The sequence below is a fragment of the Lepidochelys kempii genome, chromosome 12 (genome assembly GCF_965140285.1).
Source record: "Lepidochelys kempii isolate rLepKem1 chromosome 12, rLepKem1.hap1, whole genome shotgun sequence".
NCBI lineage: Eukaryota > Metazoa > Chordata > Testudines > Cheloniidae > Lepidochelys > Lepidochelys kempii.
The window spans coordinates 8,939,037-8,958,092 of record NC_136391.1 but is presented as its reverse complement, the minus strand read 5'-3'; the positions used below and the strand labels follow the sequence as shown (position 1 = coordinate 8,958,092).

Genomic DNA, 19,056 nt, shown 5'->3' with positions numbered 1-19,056 from the left:
TTCCTTTTATAAAAAAAATGCTCATATGTATATTGGCACAAACAAAACCAAACCAAACCTAGGGGTCAGTCCTGTAAGCCTTACTGAGGCCCCAATTCAGCAGTCTGTCTCTGCCTAGCATTACACATAAGCACACGCTCAACTTTAACTACGTGCTTAAGTTCCATTGAATTCATTAACTTGTTTAAGTGCTTTATTGAACCAGAGCTTTAACCCCTGCTCAGGCAAAACTCAGCCATGTGCAGGCCCATCTCTGACAACATGTAATAATATTTCACATTTATAAAGCACCTTCAGTCCAGAAGGAACCCAGAGTGCTTCCCTGACTCGAAACAGTGGAATTATTCCTCTCCACCCCCGCCCAACAATGAAACACAGTCACTTCTGGGAGTTAGTGAAATTGCTGTTTGACAATACACCAGTTCAGGACAAGAAATTAAGACTATTGTATCCAAGTGGAAATGTACATCCAAAGAATGTAATTATCTAACATAGAATCTGGCCAGTAAAAGAATGAAAAAATAAAATCCATATAAGCAGATAATAGGCTTTTGGCGTAGACATTTGGCTAGGGAAGAGGTGTAAACCCTTGTGATTTATTTGACACAATCTAAGCTATATTTCCACAAGCAGATGCCACTGTAGTGATGAAGGACAATTTCTGGAACCGATTGAAAAATGGGAAATTTGGGGGTGAAAATTCATCCATTTTTTCCATTGACATTTTAAACGTGAATGACATTTTTTCACAGAAATTTTGAATTCTTTTGACCAGCTATAGAGAAGGTCAAAAAAGATGGGCTGAATTTTTCATGAATATTTTTGCAAACAGTTCATCCTGGCTTTGAAATTGGAAACATTGATTAAAAATGTTGTCAAACAAACCAAAATTTGGAAAACATTGGCCAGCTCGAATAACAGACGCTTTTCTGGACAGGCTTCAGAGTAACAGCCGTGTTAGTCTGTATCGCAGAAAGAAAAGGAGTACTTGTGGCACCTTAGAGACTAACCAATTTATTTGAGCATAAGCTTTCATGAGCTACAGCTCACTTCATCGGACAGTCGCTGCTCTTTGGCAAGATTATACAGAATTCCTTCTGCTTCCCTCTTTAAAATGACTTCAGTGCTCATTGCCCTCTACCTCTATGCCGCCCACTATCCTGTCATTTTACCTTCATGCACGATCATACAGGGTACCAGTAATCCAGAAAGAAAATATCATTGGGATCACAAAGTGGAATGGTTTCATTGGCAGGAAAGCATCTGCTCCTGTGCTAATTTTACATCGGTGTAACTCTGTTATCTTCACTCTTGCAAGTGAGAGTAGGGTCAGACCCATAGATTATTTCTTAGGGTACCCAGTAAGAACTGGCCATGTTAGGACAATGATATAATGCTACTAAATTCCCATTGCCTTCAGTTGAAGCAGATTCGGGCCCTAGGTTTGGGACTGTTTTAATGCGTGCTTTACTTTCTTCTTGGCTTCTCTTGTAGGCTCTAACTCTTTCACTGAGGCCGTGTCCTACATCCAGTCTCAGTACGAGAGCAAGAACAAGTCCCCCAACAAGGAGATCTACACGCACATCACCTGCGCCACTGACACCAACAACATCCAGTTTGTCTTCGATGCTGTCACGGATGTCATCATTGCCAACAACCTGCGTGGATGCGGACTCTACTAAACCCCGCTCGCTGCTCTCCCCACGCTCTCCAGGAAACGCTCTCCCGTTCAGGTTGAAGGGTTGCTCCCTTTTTTTTTTTTCCCTCCAGAAGATGAAGTTGAAGAAGAAATTACATAATCCCCCCTCCTGGCTCCCAAGAACCTTTGCAGAAAATTCTGCTTTCCCCTAGTTGTCTCTCCCCCCACCCCCTTTTTTTTAATCCCCCCTGTGTCTCTTTCCACCATTCAGTTTTAGGATTGGCAGCCCATGTTCAGGATACTGTAGTGCAGACTACTAGAGCCACTAAAAATGTATTTCAACTACCAAAAAAGGCTCATTTTAAAAAACAAAAATCAATTTTTCAACGCCTTAAAAATATTTAGCATCAAAGTAGCAGTTTCTTCGTAAACTTGAGGGATATTTTTAATTCTCGTTATTTTTCTTTCATTCTTTTTGGAAACTCCAGATGCACAGCACTGACTTTGGAGACCCAGTCGGGCTCCAGTTTCTATCCCAAAGTTGGAAAGGTCAGGTTAGGTGGAGTTCTGAAATTTTGCTGGGGCAGGGAGGGGCAAACGTTTGAACGACTAAAACAGACCGACTGAGGTTTGCTAGTGTCTTTTACTAAGAAAGACACAGTAACAGAAGCTACTAAGCATTGTGTAAAGGCATTCGTTACCAATAACAGTTTTACCTCACGCTTTCAAAATTAATGTTGAATATATTTCTCTAGCATGGTTTCGATAACCCATTTGTTACTCTAAGTTCATCCTTGTTCTCTTTGCTTTACTACAGAGCTACTGTACTGTAAGTGGGCAGTTTCTGGACATTCATGGGAACACTCATGGAATGAGACAATAGTGGCAAGAACTGTTCTGCACAAAGTTTTGAGTAGTACATTTCCTAGTGTAGCTAAAGGAGTACGGATGTGGATGGACTCATTCCTCAGAAGGGAGAGTGAGTGGGCATGGGTGTCGGACTGGAAGGCATGAAGGGACACTTTAAAGGTCCCTCAGAGGTGATCAAGGCACAAGAGACATTGGGATCAATTTCCTCCTGCGTCCGAGCTCTGTTAAATGCAGGGTTCTCTAAGAGCTAGTTAAGACTGCTGGGTGCAGTGTCAGCCTGGCCCCAACTTATGCCATTGGCCTAAGGGCCCTGAGGGGTTTTAGGCAGAAGATTAGCATGGAGAAGTTGTGCGCCCCCCCCCCCCATGCCCTCTCCCCTCTCCTATGCATGTCCAGGGGAAGGTGACTGGCAAAGGACCCAGCGGTGCCAGGTTTGCATCAGCAAGAAGTTTCCCTTCTCAAAGGGACATTTCCAAATGAAATCTGTCCACTTTGCCCTATGTGAGCAGTACAAAGTGGACAGAGCAGACCAGAGACTGTGGCCCACAACCAGAAGTAAGCATCTCAGGCCCCATAGGGGGATGCCATAATTCAGTCTCTTTTAGGACACCAGGTTTTCTAAGGCTACTCATGAGTATGTGGGGGGGAGAGTGGAAATCAGCCTGCTTTGTGCGTCGAGTGTGTGTATGTGTGCGCACACAAATCACACTAGGCCCCTAGCGGCGTCTTTAGGTGCCTAAATGCCTTTAAAATTAGGGTTCTAAATACTTAGCTTCTTCAGCAATACCAGAAGCATGCAGTTCACTTGTGCTGTTGCTTACCAGTGGCCCCATGAAAAGCAATGCTAGACTTTTGTGGAACAGCTTTCAATTTTCCTGAACGATGGGCCTTGAATTAGAAAAATAATTTGCTTGGGGGGTACCTAGCAGTTCCTCACAAATAGCTCGGTGGTTTGAGCATTGGCCTGCTAAACCCAGGGTTGTGAGTCCAATGCTTGAGGGGGCTGTTTAGGGATCTGGGGCAAAAATTGGGGCTTGGCTCTGCTTTGAGCAGGGGGTTGGACTAGATGACCTCCTGAGGTCCCTTCCAACCCTGAGATTCTATGAATATAAAAGCATTCTCGATTGCTTTTCCCAGTTGGCTAGTGGACTCCTCACTCTGATTGGTTCTTTCCGTTTAAGTGGTGAGGGGTCAAATATTCACACCCCGTGGAGTGGGACAGCAAAGACTGATGTGATACTAGACTGCTGGTAGCTGTCAGGACTGAAATTGGCAGTGGGCCAGAGGTGGTAATTTTGGATGCGGGGGTGTTCAGATCCAAGGACTGAGTTTGGTCCATGGTAGAGATAATGGCCAGCCACAAAGCTTGGGTCTGGATCCCAAACTGTCCCACAGATTGGTAGTGCTCAGCTCTGGGACTCTGTGTGGGGCTCATGTCACACACCTCTATACACTGATGTGCACAGGTGCATGCAGCCATTTTTCAAGATCCCTTTTCAGTGTAATGTTTTAACTACGTAGATGATGCTATGGGTTGTTGATACTCTAATGTAATTTTCTTAGGAAAATTGGGGTAGGGAGCTGATGCGATCATCATGATGGAGCAGGAAGGGAACGTGAAAACAGGAGAGGCAGGGGGCAAGGGTGTGGAGAAGAGAGGCTTGCAGAAGTGGAGGGGGAGGGAAGGGCACTGGTGATGATCAGGAGAACAAAGACTGGGGCCACTGAGGGGAAAGCAGATGGGGGTGGTGGTACACCAACAGCTTGTTGGCATTGCCAGGATGCTGGAGTGCGGGGGGCTCTGCTGCTGTTGTACGGCTGCTGGCCATGGCTTGAGGAGGAGTGGGAGTTCAGGCATGCTCCCACTGCTGGGGGTGAGGCCTCTGGGGGAAAAGGTTTCAAGCTCTGCCCCAGAAGGCCTTGTGGAGGCCCTAGTGGTGGCTCTGGGCGGAGGGCACCTGCTAGTGAACAATGCAGGTGAACCCAGATTTTAGAAAGGTCTCGGGGGGCCCCCCAAAACCTTGGCTCATAGGAGAGAGCAGGGAGGACCATGCTGACCCTTAACTCTTTACTATATTTTGCATGTGTACCCATAGGCCTGCCCATGATCCTCATCTATGTGACCTCTCCCGGGAAGTCTCTGGACTGGGTTACAGTCTCGCGAGATTACACTGGTCTTCATACAAAGATAGCTGATGATTGGCTGAACAGGACACTATCAAAATATTCTTCACGGTTTTTTAAAATGTATTTTTTCCTATCCATTTATACTAACTGCAAAGTGCCAGACTAGTTCTTAGATAGCAAGAACCAGATCAAACCTGTACCGTTTCACAAGCGCTAAACGCTGGGTTCTCTACTGGACCCAAACATGCCCGATCTTCGGAGACAGTCATAACAGAGTAGGGAGTATAGCTATATGCTACAATGTTTAGCACTATATAAATGCCACAGCAGGGAGACACATATGAATGCAAAGAGCCTTGGTAGGTCTAGCATTCTTTCTGTGGGTCCTGGCACGAATGCTGTACACTTACCTCGTGTGGGCTGAGATTTCCCTGGGGCACTCTGGAGTATCTCAAACCCCAATAAGATCTGGATTTTCATACAGCTTGTGTCCCCAGGCCCAGAAAAGATAATGCCAGACCTGACTGACCTGCACAACATAGTAAGTAGGGTCCTGTTTGGGTTCAGGATGTGGGAGTCAGTGAAAGAAACAAGTATGGCAGGAGGGGAGCAGGGAGCTGGCATTGGGAACAGAAACGTAAGGTTGGGAGAAGGGAGACCGCTCTGGTTGAGTTGGCAGGAAGGCAGGGATGAGGAGAAGAGTGATATTGGGAGGGCTGGAGAAGATTCACAGTCTGGGAAGATTTAGATCTTCCAGGTGAACAAAAAAGTGTGCATAGGGTATCTGTGTGACTAAAACTGCACCAATAGTTTATCCGGATAGTGTCCTCCGGCTGCAAGAAATTACCAGGGCAGCAGTTACCCTATGCAATTATATCAGAGCTTATGCTAATATATAGCTGTATAAATGATAATCAAATAGTGCTACATTATTAAATAATATCTATCATTTTATAGTCACGCATCACTGCCCGCAGGGCAGGTATCTGCAGTAACAGCAAGAGTGGTTCCATTGTACTGTAGTGTTGTCCCTGGCTCATCACTGCTGAAGAGGAATAGTCTTCTTTCTCCCCGCACTGTAATATCCACGTTCAGCCTGAAACTCAAAAGAGCTCCCCCAGGGACAGCATTCATCAAGAGTCAGCCAGCAGGTTTAGTATTCCTGTGCCAACCTTTGAGCCTCAGTTGGCGGAATCATGGAGTAGATTTTTGTATAAGTCTTTGCAGGATCAAGGCCTAATGTATCCCTGTGAAATCAATGGAACTACTCAGGGCAGTAAACTTAAGCAAGTGGGTGTAGGTTCAGGGCCATAGTCAGGTAGTGGGCAATGTGAAAAACAGGTCAACTACAGGGAAGCTTCATAGAGTTTAAAGCCAGAAGGGACCAAGTTAAAACCACTAAAACAAATGGGCCATGCTGGCTTCTTGGTTGCACACCACTGATTTCAGTTAGATTGTACAAGGGAAAATTTAAAGTTGGCAGCATCTACAGATAAAATGAAAGATAACTAATGAGCTCAATTCCTTGCCTTCCTGTTCAAGATGACATACAATAGGAATCTGGAGGCCACTCTTTCACTGGAAGGCTTTTGGGAGCCAGGAAGCAGGGATTTTCCTACACCTCCCCCCAAGCTCCTCCATCCCCTCTCAGGGGTCAACTGGTTACATACAGTGTTGCCAATTTAGTCATTTTCCAACACGCACCCCCACCCCATAAATTTGAACACGCCCTCTAATTTCAATTTTTGAGGAAAGTACTGCCGGGAAATAAGCCTACATGGTCCCAAAAGACCACCTCAGCTCTCTGGTTTTTAGAGGTGATTTGGCAGATGAGGATGGCAGGGATACCCCTAGTAAAATGTTGCCCTTGGGCAAATTAATTTGTACTGGTTTCTAAAATCTGGGCCAAAAATTTCAATATGACACATTCAGTACATTGCACTACACACTGGTGCTGATGACTAATGTGAAAGAGATGGATATAATTTAAAGAACAGAGCTATGAAATAACATCCATTTATCTAAAAATGTATAGATAGATACTGGGGCATACACACACGCCTATATATAAAACTATTTAGCATAAAGTGAAATGCCAAACATACATAGCATAGAACACCAAAGACTTTATCTCATTACAGCTGATAGAAAAAGCTTTGGCCTTTATTGAAGTTTAACAGAAGCAGCTGCTCAGTAGCACATAAAATTTGGGGCCTTTTTTTTTTTCCCCCCTCCCCATTGCTGGGGGTAGAGTATTATCCTGTTTAGTAAGTACAGTAATTGAATCGGTGTTCTTATTCAAGATGGCTCTGAGGCATCGGGCCTGATTCTCCACTGCCCTGCACCTTGTGTGGGGTGGGTGCCAGTTGTGGCCAATCTGATGGATAGCATTTTGCACCCACTTTACGCTGCTGTAAATGACATTGCGACATGCAGGGCAATTGAGTGTCAGGCCATGGAGTTCTTATCTGGGATTAGATCCAGATCCAAACCTCTTCAAAGATTCAGGGGTTTTCAAATACAGTGTTCTGGGTCAGAATCATCTCTCCTGTAGGTTTTTTGCAGGGTGGCAAATGGGCTGTGTGTTATGTAATCAGCATGGATTGATCTCCGGGGGCTGAATTCTATTGTCCTGACTCAGAATTTATTCAGGCAAAGTTTCCAATGAACTTCATGGGAGATTTTGCTTGAGAAAGCTGTCAACTGCCGGATTTTGCCCTGGTTAATACAGGAGTCTGTAATGAACACTATATTCAAAAGGATTTTAAAAAGAGATTTAAAACCAGAGCAAATGGGGGGGGGGGGGGAAAATACACCACTCAACAGCCTACCTCAAGAAACAATTGACCCAATGTGGTCCCATTTCAGTCTCTCCCATATTTGTCCTTATGCATTTCTGCTTTGCGCACACATGGATGAATGCATACACAAAATGGAAATTTGCATACTTGTATGTCTGGAAACCTAATTAGTCATGTGCAGGTGTATCAAATCTCATTTTGCACTCACCAATCAGATCATTTGTACCCAAAGGAGGCTTCACCATTAAGCATGCACAAATGCACTGTGAAAATTAGACCCACGCTGGGTACTTCCCACAGCTTTGCATAACAAAGATGGATCTGATGGAGGGAGAACTATTATTTTTCCCTGTTCTTTGAGTTTTTGGTCTTGGAATTTATCCTTGGCAGTGTTTCAAAAATAATAGGGTGAAATCCTGGCTTCCGTGAAATCAATGGCAAACTCCCATTGACTTGAATGGGACCAACATTTAATTCACAATGCCTTAAAGCAGTGATTCTCAAACTTTTGTACTGGTGACCCCTTTCACATAGGAAGCCTCTTAGTGCAACCCCCCCTTATAAATTAAAAACACATTTTTATATATTTAACATCATTATAAATGCTGGAGGAAAAGCAGGATTTGGGGTGGAGGCTTACAGCTTGTGACCCCCCCACCCATGTAATAACCACATGAACCCCTGAGAGTCCCAACCCCCAGTTTAAGAACCCCTGCCTTAAAGGGAGTCAGTCTCCTTTGGGCATCTGATCCCCTTCAGAAGACCAGCCAGGAAGCATCTTTCATGGTTTCTATGTTGACTGGATATAGGATCCTTTTTAGCCATGCATGTTTTCTTAGACTTTTCTTCCCTTTTTCTAGAATTGCTGATACTATATGGGGTTTCCAGAGTAAAATAGATCAGGGTGAAGTAAATAGTTGGATTTAAATTAACCTGGACTAAACTATTATAAACACAATAGTTTCCTAAGTGCCATAATAATGCATTTAAACACAAACATGGTAGAGTCCAGTAGGTTGAGCTCAGGAATGGGAGCTATGCATTTGGTTCCCACAGCTTCCTCTGTGTCTCTGGGCTAATCACTTAACCTGCCTGCCTCTGCCTCTCAAATTGAAATTGCCTATAATTCTTATCTGCCTCACAGAAGAGTTGTGAGGATTCACTAATAAATGTTTGCATAGCACTTGAAGGTGAAAAACTCTGTGCAAGGACTAAATATTATTATGATTTCTACTTGATGATCTTCTATAGACTTTGCCTCCAAAATCCATCCCAATGCCTTACTCATCACTAGACTCGGTCATTCCTCCCAATTCTTTTCCGTGGGGGTGGGGGTTGCCATGAGCAGCCAACCTTTTGCCCAATGCTTATTCTTTCTTAAGAAACAGTTATAAGTGCAGGAACTGTATATAACTAAAATAGTGAGATACAGTCGTCGTCCCCCTGCCCCTTACTAAAGCCCTCGTTGCACAATAAGACAGTCCCTGCACAAAGGCTGCATCCTTCTGCCTTCAAATCCCTTACAGGCCCCAGAGTGAGTTATTTTTATTTATAAACAAAAAACACACGCTCACCGTGTAGCATGTACTTTGCATTGGTACTTGAAATCACAACAAAATTATGTTGGGGTGGGGGGGAAGAGGGATGGCATGACGTCTAATAACTAGTGAAAATCAGCTAAATTTATACCACCCTGCTCTTGGATGCTAGTATGGAGAATGGCCACAGATGCTTTTTTATTCTACTAGTGTATCTTGAAAAGCTCTGTATGTTTGGAATGACTCCAGTCCCCAGCACCATATCGCTAACCCCTATGAAGATGTCACACTGCAGGAGTTGGAATGGGCTGTCAGCATCAGCAAAAACTATCTGAGGCCCTTGACTTGCCATGCCTTCGGTAACAGGGTTCAATTCCTCCGCTGGGGTGAGTGAGCCTAGATCCATTGAAATCAAGAGAGCTACGCTGATTTATGCCCAGGTTCTGTATACAGCTGTTGTGCAGTTAATGGTCATGACTTTGAAGCATGTAGTAATTACATAGTCCTGCCTTGAGTTCAGGGGACTGGACTAGATGACCTATTGAGGTCCCTTCCAGTCCTACACTTGCATCATTCTATGATATGTTTTCTCCATGAAAATGCAACCATCTATGTACTTGGATTAAAGCCATTGTGGTTTCATTATATACAAAAACACTAGGTTAGAGCGAGGATTTGAATGTAGGCACATGAATGCTTACTTGTGGCAACCTTATTCACAATGTTTAGTAACTTATTACGCACACAATCCCATTGATTTCAGTGGGACTACTCATATAGGAAGGTGCTACTCACCATGGGTAAAGATGGCACAGTTGGGGCCTCAGTAGTAATAAAACGGTACTGGAAATTTATATACTGATTATTAATAAACATTTTGACAGGCAGAAGTCACACCTCCACTTTTACTTACAGCCTGAGGAGCCTAGTCTAGAATCAAAGAAAAGTAAAAGCTTTATTGAGTAATCTAATCCTGCCACCGCAGGATTATACCCTACAATTTCTGCTCTAGAGCTTTGTCCAATCAGCTGGGCAGTCTTCCACAACCTCCCTTGGAGAAACTGGTCTACTATCAAACTGGTCTCTCTGTTTGAATAGTGGGCAAACTTCTAAATCTTCCTTTGCCTCATTTTATCCCATCCCTCTTTGGACCAGCTCACGCCCATCACTATATTTAGAGCTAGCAGAGAAGGAGAGAGATGCAGACACAAAAGGAGTGGATAGAAACACAGCTGTCTGCTGTGCTCACTTTATTGTTCTTGCAGCAGAAAGAATCTAACACGAAAGTGAGGCTTTGCACTGGGCAGTGCTCAAACATTTAAAGAGACAGGACATCCCAACAGTAGGCTGCCTTCTTTTGCAATCCCATTTGTTTGTCTGGGACTCACCTCACAGGCTACCCAGAATCCCCAACAGCAATTGCACACACAGACCCAAATTAAGCCTTATCGTGCCTCTGACTTCAGTGGAGCTGTGTCCACTTACACAACAGCTGAACTGTGTCCAAGCCATGTCCCGTAGCTGTTCCATGACAGTGGAGAGTGGTCAGTATAGGGATGGGATGGAGGGTTCTGCTGTATTGTCAGTCATTACAGTTTTGTTTTACAGGACACAAATACCCATGTAATAACTCCATAATTATGTAATGGCCATGTGCTGCGTAATTATAAGCTAAGTTCTAAAGGGAGTAATTATTTGGTAATGTCTTCAAAATTACTATTATGGGATTTAAACCTGAAAAATTACATTCTGTATTACAAAGCCTAAGTAGAACAACTTCTTGGCTAATACACACATTTTACTTCATTAAACCTGTCATTACATAGTAATTACACTTTCCTGCAAAGTTACAAGGAAGTGACATGTCAGCCCTCTCTTCCTGTTGCCATTGGAGTCTGTGGCAAAACTCCTTTTACTTCCTCTAATTTTGCACTAGTTTAACTATTGATGTTTGAAATCATTTCAAACAGACATCACCACCACATGTTCTCCACAGAGGATGACTGCACCAGTCAGAGGGACCATGAATGATGGCGTTGCACCAGGCATTGTGTAGTGAAGTTCCCAGATCTGGTGCAATCTTGCGAATCCAAGAACCCCTGGGGCGGCCCCATGGGTGGTGCCAGGTAGGGTCAGGGCATGCACCCCTTTGTGCATTGATAGGCAGTTTGAGCACGTGCTGTGTCAGGTGTTTCTGTCTATCCTGACAACATGGCCAGAGAGCATGCAATGCCGCTTTTGAATATACTGAGCAATAGAAGGAAAGCCAGATCTCTGCAAGATTAGGGCATTTAACACAAAGTCACACCACTTTATGCTCAGGATTTGGTACTGATGGTGCATACGGAATGCCATTAGCTGCTTCAAGTCTGCCTATGAGACTCCTGACAGAGTTATTGCTGATTTAGATCAGTGTAAATGGGAGGAGAATCAGTTTGCCCTGACTTCAATGGGAGCAAGAGCAGGTCTTAGTGAGTACATGAGTAACTACCAATTAGTCGCAGAGGATTAATTTAGCCATATAGTTAGTTATTAATGATGGGAGTCTACATGGTATTTTCTCTTAAACTATACATAGCTTTTTTTTTAATTTATAACTAAATAATCCACAGCCAATTCTAATAGTTGAATAGTTGCTGTGTATGAAGGTTGCGCCCTGTGAAAGAATGTATTCTTGTAACTGGTTCTCAGTCCGTTGGTACAATCATCAGCCAAACTGGATATTTTGCTTAGAATGAGACATGAAGAGTGTTCATTTTCAAAAGCACTGTGTGTTGGCCTATTTCTGTTGGCTAAGTGACACCATTCTAAGTGACTTCAATGGGAGCAGAAAGAGTCCAGCACTGAGTGCATTTGAAAATCCTACCCATTCATCTTCTTTCATCTTTCAGATTTGTCCTCCACTCTATGGCTTGCAATGACATGGAATGAATCCAGGTTGTCCCTCTGGAGAAGGATCTGAGAGGGCAGCAGTTCATTAGATATTCCATGGTTTGAATGTCTTCTCCATGGAAGCTGCCTTTCATTTTCCAATTGTGTAGTAGGTAACTGCAGCATCTGTATGAGGTTCTGATGGAGGGTACGCTATGATCCAGGTCTTATGTGGGGTGGTAAAGGCAGGAAGCTGGTCTGTAGGATCCGTAATCAGGTCTTGATTCTTGACCCCACAGGTTTCCTACTGCTTCTGCCACTTGTCTTTTCATGACAAATCCCATCCACAATTCTTGTTGAAGTATAAACTGTCCTGCATCTCAGCATCTAGATGAATCACAGAACGGATTCTCTCTCTCACACATACACACACACTCTTACGTCATAAAGTGACCATGTCAACCTCCACCTTTAAACAAAGGCTTGCCAACATTACTGAACCCAGTGATGTAGTCACTTCAAGTGCAGTGCTCTCACCAGGTCTGCCCCTGGGAAGACTGCAGGATGCAACCTCAGAAGTCACAAAATTTGAGTACTTGCCAGAAATCATGAGAATTCCACAGACAGTAACAATGGGCCTTCGTTGAACGAACCACACAAGCAGCAGTATCCTGTGATATCTGCCCAAGAAACAGATGTATACTAAGGGACTGATCCTGCCCACATTGAAGTCAATGAGAGTTTTGCCATTGACTTCAAAGGAAGCGGGATTGGTTATTAATGAGGTTGATTGGATAAAAATAGTACAATACATGGGACCACAATTTCCTCTGTGCCAGGCAGGTGAATCTTTAGGAGGGTGACCAAGAATTCAAGACATGTTTGCGAGGGGAATAAATATAACATGCTTGATACGGAGAGGTCGAGCTCATGGAATAGTGGTTGCTCAGCACCTCTAAGGATCAAGCCCTTAGACTAGTTCCTCCCAGTTTGGTCACACACTCAAGCCCATATTACTTGTGTACCATCTCCACAGCAACCACATCACACGTATGTGGCAGAGTTCCTGAGAGGCCCACCATTGCTGAAGAAGGGAAATACAAATAGGTCCAGTTTAAACTAAAGAGCTGGCCATGTTTATGCCCCCATTTCGTTTTCCATCAGGAACTATCAGAGGGGAATACAGTCTTATTGTAAGTTATGGTTTCTGAGCTGCTGCCATTATAGGGTATCGTGGATGTTGGCAGATGCAGGCCCGTGACCCGCATAGATATTACACTGGGAATGTGATTCTGAAAACAGACAATTCTGTGTTCAAGCCAGCAACGCAAGAACTCACTAGAGGGACCTTTCACTTGCACTGAAAAGTATGGTGAACTTGTGCAAACTGCAGCAAATTCAGGCAAAGCTATTCATTGCCGCTTCCTGGACAGTGATTTTTTTTGTCACAACCCAAACAGGTTCTTCACAAACATAGCCAGCTCCACATTACTGATCTAGAATCAAAACTGAGGTCTTTTCACTAGGACCAGTTCTAGATTAAAGGGGCTGTCTGGTGCCCAATGCTAGAGCTACTATAACTTGGATTTCAAATTACTAGTGGCATTGTGCAAATCTCAAATGCAGTGGATGACATGGCAAGGGATCTATCCCAGATGAGCAAGTAGCATATGATTCATAACAGTGAAATGTGACACAGCTCTAGACTGGATCTGTCGCAGCAGAAGTTAAATGTGTTCATCTCTACTCAAGTTCCTTCTATCTCCCTGCAGCAGTACCTCCAGACAGGGACACAGTGAAGGACTGTTAATACATTGGATGATATTTGTTTGCAGCTGCCTTCACAGTGCCCTAGAATAGCCAGCCAGCTTTTCCCTGGCCTGGTCCAGTCATTCTGTCCTTGTGGGCATTCAAGATCGATTTCCCCTTTGTACCTTGCTGTAGCTCACGCTTTGCATGGACACCAGCAGTCGCAGAGACAGCAGCTGTTCAGATATACCAGCCACTACAGGGCAGATCAGCCTGCTCCTTTCTTTGTACTAAGCACTAATGGAAGTTGCCTCCTTCCACAGCTTAAATACTGACTGAGATACACATTTGGCCTTTGGGTTGTTGGGACAAGCCACAGAAAACAAAACCTCCACACCCTGTTCTGTCATACAGGAGACCCACAGAGAAAACATATTGACATGGGAGAACCAGGAGTCTGAATCTGACCAGAGCCCAGATAGTCACTGATAGGATCCAGTCTGAAAGCAATAGTCCCTAGAGACCAGTGAGCTGCTGGCACTGCCCGTGGTCTTGAGAGTGGTAGAAGTACATGCTTGCTTAGGAGGGTCTATGATCCTCCCCCTTGGTTTGGTTTTATTTTTACTCAGAGGGGTCCACTGTTCCACTAAATCAGGAATACATAGTTCACAGCGGAAATCAGTTTTTTTGTTATGCTCTGCCTTATAGTGGCCTCATTACAATTAGATCCCTGTTGATCTAGGATATATGGTATTTAACTGCTTCTCTGCCAGTGCACTCCTCCAGACCCCAGAGTGTGTTCTGCGGGGGCATTCTGTTGCACCCACTACGATCTCACGTCTCTGGTATGGGAGGTGTATATCTGGCTTGTGAGGCTGCAGTGGGGAATTTAATGCCTTGTCTTTTCCTGTGGATCATTTCTACCTCCCACCAACTACAATGGAATGAGGTGTAGCAATACCTCGAGTACTGTGAATTCCTCCCCACTGAACTGGCCACCTTGCTGCCTTTGCCATCATAGCCTGCTCTTTCTTCTCTAGGGTCTGGATGCAGTCCCAGATATACCCAATGCGCTGGCCACGCCTCTCAGCATAAGGTCGCAGACCAAGCCAGTCAGAGGCCCAGGCAAGGAAGCATTATGAAATATCAGCCTAGCTCCATCGAAGTGGCTTGTGGAAATCGATCAATAAATAGATCAGATTTTCCTGACCAAAAAATTACTTGTAAGTGTGGGCTTACCTAGCACTTGTTTGATCACAGGTATCATATTATTCCCAAAACAGAGTGTCTGAGGTACTTCAGAACAACTAGGAACAGGGTTTCAGAATGGAATAAAAGGTTTTACAGCCTTAGCTGTGGCATCCTGACTGGTAGTACCATAACTGGAAGACAGGTGGTCCAGTGGATAGGGAGTTGGGAGACATGGGTTCAATTCCTGACTCTGGATGTAAGGTGGCACAACAAGCCAACGGTGTTACTTCCAGTTACATTAGCAATGAAGTGATCCTCTGAACAGAAGGATCCACAAGAACGGCATGGCACTGTAGCATACCTCCAAAAGACAAATGGCCACTATTGGACCTGAGTAGGTTAGAGACACAGCTGGGTCACTTCTCCAACTCCAACACTGGGATGTGGCCTCTAATAGGGAGACCTCCATTTTGCATGCCCAAGACCCGCCTTTGCACATGTCCAGCAGACACGCTAGGGGTGCAGATTTGGAGGCTGAATGGCACTCCTTGTCAAAAGGTGGCCTTGTGTGTCTCTCTCCGATTTCCCCCAGTAGGTTTCCTTCAGAGCCCTCAGTCATGCTGAGATAAATAGCTGAAGGCAGGCCAGAGAGCTGCTGACACATTCCAGCAGCAACAGAAGGATATCACAGTACCTGCCCTGAAGCACTCCTGCCTCTTAGCTGTGACTGCTGCTGTTTTGGTGATCAAAGTGGGAAAGAAACTTCTCAGCCAGCACCCTGTATTCTGGGATGGAAGGGTTTGAGAAGAATCTGGAGTTTGAGCTGACAGGACAGTTGATTGTTTCCATTGAGCTGGCTTCCCCTGCAGTGTGAGCTCTGCAGTAAGAAGGGGTTGGACTTTTACCCTTTGCCTTGCATGTTAACCCTCCAAAGACAGGAACCTCAAAAACCATCAGATATCCTTGAGACATTGGAGGAGACATTCAGAGGGAGGATGGGCAACTCCAACTTAGGGGACGAGTCAGAGGGCTGTCGGGGGAGGGCAAGTCACACTCTTCCCTGCCAGGAGAGATGTCAGAAACAGGCGCGGGAATAGGCAGTGCAACTCCCTGGCCCTAAGGAGAGAGCTAGAGGAACCATTGACTTCCTTGCTTCATGTGACTACCAGAGAGGAGGTGTAAGGGATGGCCTGTCATGGGGGCTTAGCTCTGTAAGTCCCACAGCCAAACTAGGCAGCATGATATCGTGAGGGGACATGGCAATGGGAAAGGGTGAATGCATTTCAAAGCCCACTCCACCTCATGGAAAGGGGAGGAGGGAATGGTGGTCAGGGAAGGTGAAGGTTTGCTGCCATATATTTTTTCCCCCTTGAAGTGCTTCTAGAAAGTAGGTTTATGGCCAACACCCAATTGACATGTGATGTTAACAAGTGACACTGTGCCAATAGCCCCTCCCGCCCCGGGGGGTGACAATGAGACTTTCACTGCTGCCTCGGTAACCAGACTAATCAGCATTTCCAGTGCCACGCTCACTGGCCAGCACTGACTGACTGGACAGCACCCCGGTCTTGCAGTCCATTTTACGCTTTAGCCGGGGACAACTGCGGTCCCCCACAGCACACCTATGGTAATAACTTAGGGCTGAGAGGACTCCCAACTACCGGAGGCAAGGACAACGGCGAACCTGCATTTCATAGGGCAGGCCTGATTTGTCACAGGTCTCTCCCACAACGGTTGTGCCCGGCACTTAGGGCAACAGGAGAGTCACCCATTTATTCCCACAATGCAGCACTGTCATGGGCAGATGATGCAAATGGGGCAGACAACTTGGGGTTTGGAGACACCACAAAACAAACGGCCCACACCAAACTCGAATGTAGATCTGTTTAAGCCACCCCTTACATGCTAATTTGGGAAACAAATCGGGATGTTTAAAGACAGGCCCTTTACTACATTGAAAAAAAAAAGTGTGTTCTTTACCGAATGTATTCCTCATTTGTTACCACCTGCGCCTCCCTCTGTAATCTAGGCCCTTGCTCATAACGCTCCCCTGGCTGAGGTAAAGTCATAGAATCTCAGGGTTGGAAGGGACCTCAGGAAGTCATCTAGTCCAACCCCCTGCTCAAAGTAGGGCCGATCCCCAATTTTTGCCCCAGATCCCTAAATGGCCCCTTCAAGGATTGAACTCACAACCCTGGGTTTAGCAGGCCAATGCTCAAACCACTGAGCTATCCCTCTTCCCCTCATCCATTTTCCTTCTCCTTTCTCTCCCCCACCCCGTCCATTTTCCCCTCCAACTAAATAGAGAAATAGCAGCTTTTAGAATCATACACATCACCACCGTTTGTTTCTATTCACCGACAACTATGGCCCATAACTGTCCTCCAACTTCCCCACCACCTCCCCTCCCCACAGCAGCACCCGGGGCCTTTTTGTTTTTTAAGGAACGCTGACGTCTGCTAAGATTTTTCTTTTTGTCGATTCCTTGCTGAATCTTTTCTTGTGCATGTTCGGTGGCCCAACTTGTATTAACTGTAATTTTGTACGGGGAGTGACTGTCCATCTGGTTAATAGATCGTTAGTGTTTGTAATAATTTATTGGCCGTCAGTAATGTATTTATTAGTTACAAAATGTTAATAAAGTGCCAGCTCTTTTCTAGTGTGAGAGGGTTTTATTGCGTCTCCCTTTGAGGCCCTAGAAATCTCTGAATTAACAATACACACGCACACGGAGCTGCTGCCATGACACTGATGGAACCGTCACTCAGCTGCTACAGATGTTTGCCAGAGCTCCAGGCTCTTGGAAATATGGAGCTTTAAGAGGATGCTGACAAAAGGTATTTTTAAAATATGTACATCAGATCTTTGTCTTTTGAACTTACCCTTGTTTTCAATTACTCTGTGGAAGCTTGAAATTGAAGGCTGTTTCCTTACAAAAACTATTTTAACACTGTGTGGTCATGTCAGTAAGATCATAAACGCCTGGGTGGGTGGTTGTTGTCAGAATTTGGGGGTATCTGTGTATATTACTTACATGGTGAGCCAGTATCATCTGTTGTCTTGCACAATGACCTGAAAGTCTGAAATAAGCATGTACATTAAATGCAAAAAACCCACCCTTACATTAATGCAGCATTAACATGGATAATTTGAACACACACACACACACCCCTCAAGAAATGCAAAAGTTAAGCCCCTCATGGCAGTATTAGCTCTTCATCTACATGATTCAGTACCCAGGCCTGCGGGGTGACCTAGGACAAGTCACTTTGGTGCTCTGTGCCTCAGTTTCCCCATCTGTAAAATGGGGATAATGATCCTGACCTTCTTTGTTAAGCTACTGATGAAAAGCACTACCAGAGTTAAGTATTATGCGGACTATTACACACATTTGAACTGGTTTAATTTAAGAATTGATTTTAAACTGGTTTATGCAAGATGGACACTTATTTCAATTCAAACTCAGCTTATTTCGGGTTAGCTTAAGTTGATTAGAAACAGATTGGAGCTAAAGCAAAGTAGGACTCTCAACCAAAGTAAGAGAGAGTGTCCATGAAGGGATTTGCTTCAGTTTAGCTAAACCAGCTTAATTAAACCAGTGCAAGTTTATGTGTAGACACAGCCTCAGCCAAAATGTATACATGCACCATGGTTTGCAGTCCTTGTGTATTCTGGTCATGGTATACTTGTACACATGGAGGGCAATGTGGCTGAGTTAAACTTTAACTTCCTGGGCTTTGTTCTAATGTCTGATCTTTTGGAAAATGCCTTTAGCAGATCCAAGTGGAGATTTCAACACAGGTGCTGTTTTCTTGGTGGAATAATACCGCTGGGTTTTCCATGTCATGATTGGCTCTAACTGCTTAGGACAAGGGGTTGCACATTCATCCCATAAAACAAACAGAACATTATTATAAGCCATTATCATACAGAAAGCAGCATATTTGTTCACTGATGCTCTGTAGATCATAGTTTGATGGACATGGTGCAATAGCCTTTGTTTTCCTAGGTCTATAATCTGGTTATGTGGTCTTCTATTTCCAATGTGGTTTTCTGGTTCTCTTACACCTTTGGTCAAAGCTTGTCATTTTGCAGTGGTCCCTAGCACTACTCAATATCCAGTGTACTCATATGCATGAAAATCCATTTAAATATAATGGCATCATTCTTGGTTGGGAAGAAATACAGTTTTCCAAATAAATAGTACGTGTCTACGCTGGTATTATAAAAGTTGTTAGCAGTCATTAACTTTTAATCAATTCATCTCAGC

At 44.5% G+C, this 19,056-nt stretch overlaps 1 protein-coding gene across 3 annotated transcripts in view; it reads left to right on the top strand.

The window, feature by feature from the left end:
- The window catches only part of GNAO1 (G protein subunit alpha o1), a 299,015-nt gene that overhangs the window by 256,921 nt on the left and 23,038 nt on the right, over window positions 1-19,056 (top strand). Inside the window, exon 8 of one of the 3 annotated variants that reach the window (XM_073307482.2) lies at window positions 1,495-17,432. The exons of the other annotated variants lie outside the window; for them this stretch is intronic. Coding sequence (XP_073163583.1) covers window positions 1,495-1,682 — 188 coding nt within the window. The 3' untranslated portion in view covers window positions 1,683-17,432. Of the gene's footprint in view, window positions 1-1,494; window positions 17,433-19,056 lie in introns of those variants that run through there. 3 annotated transcript variants of the gene reach the window in all.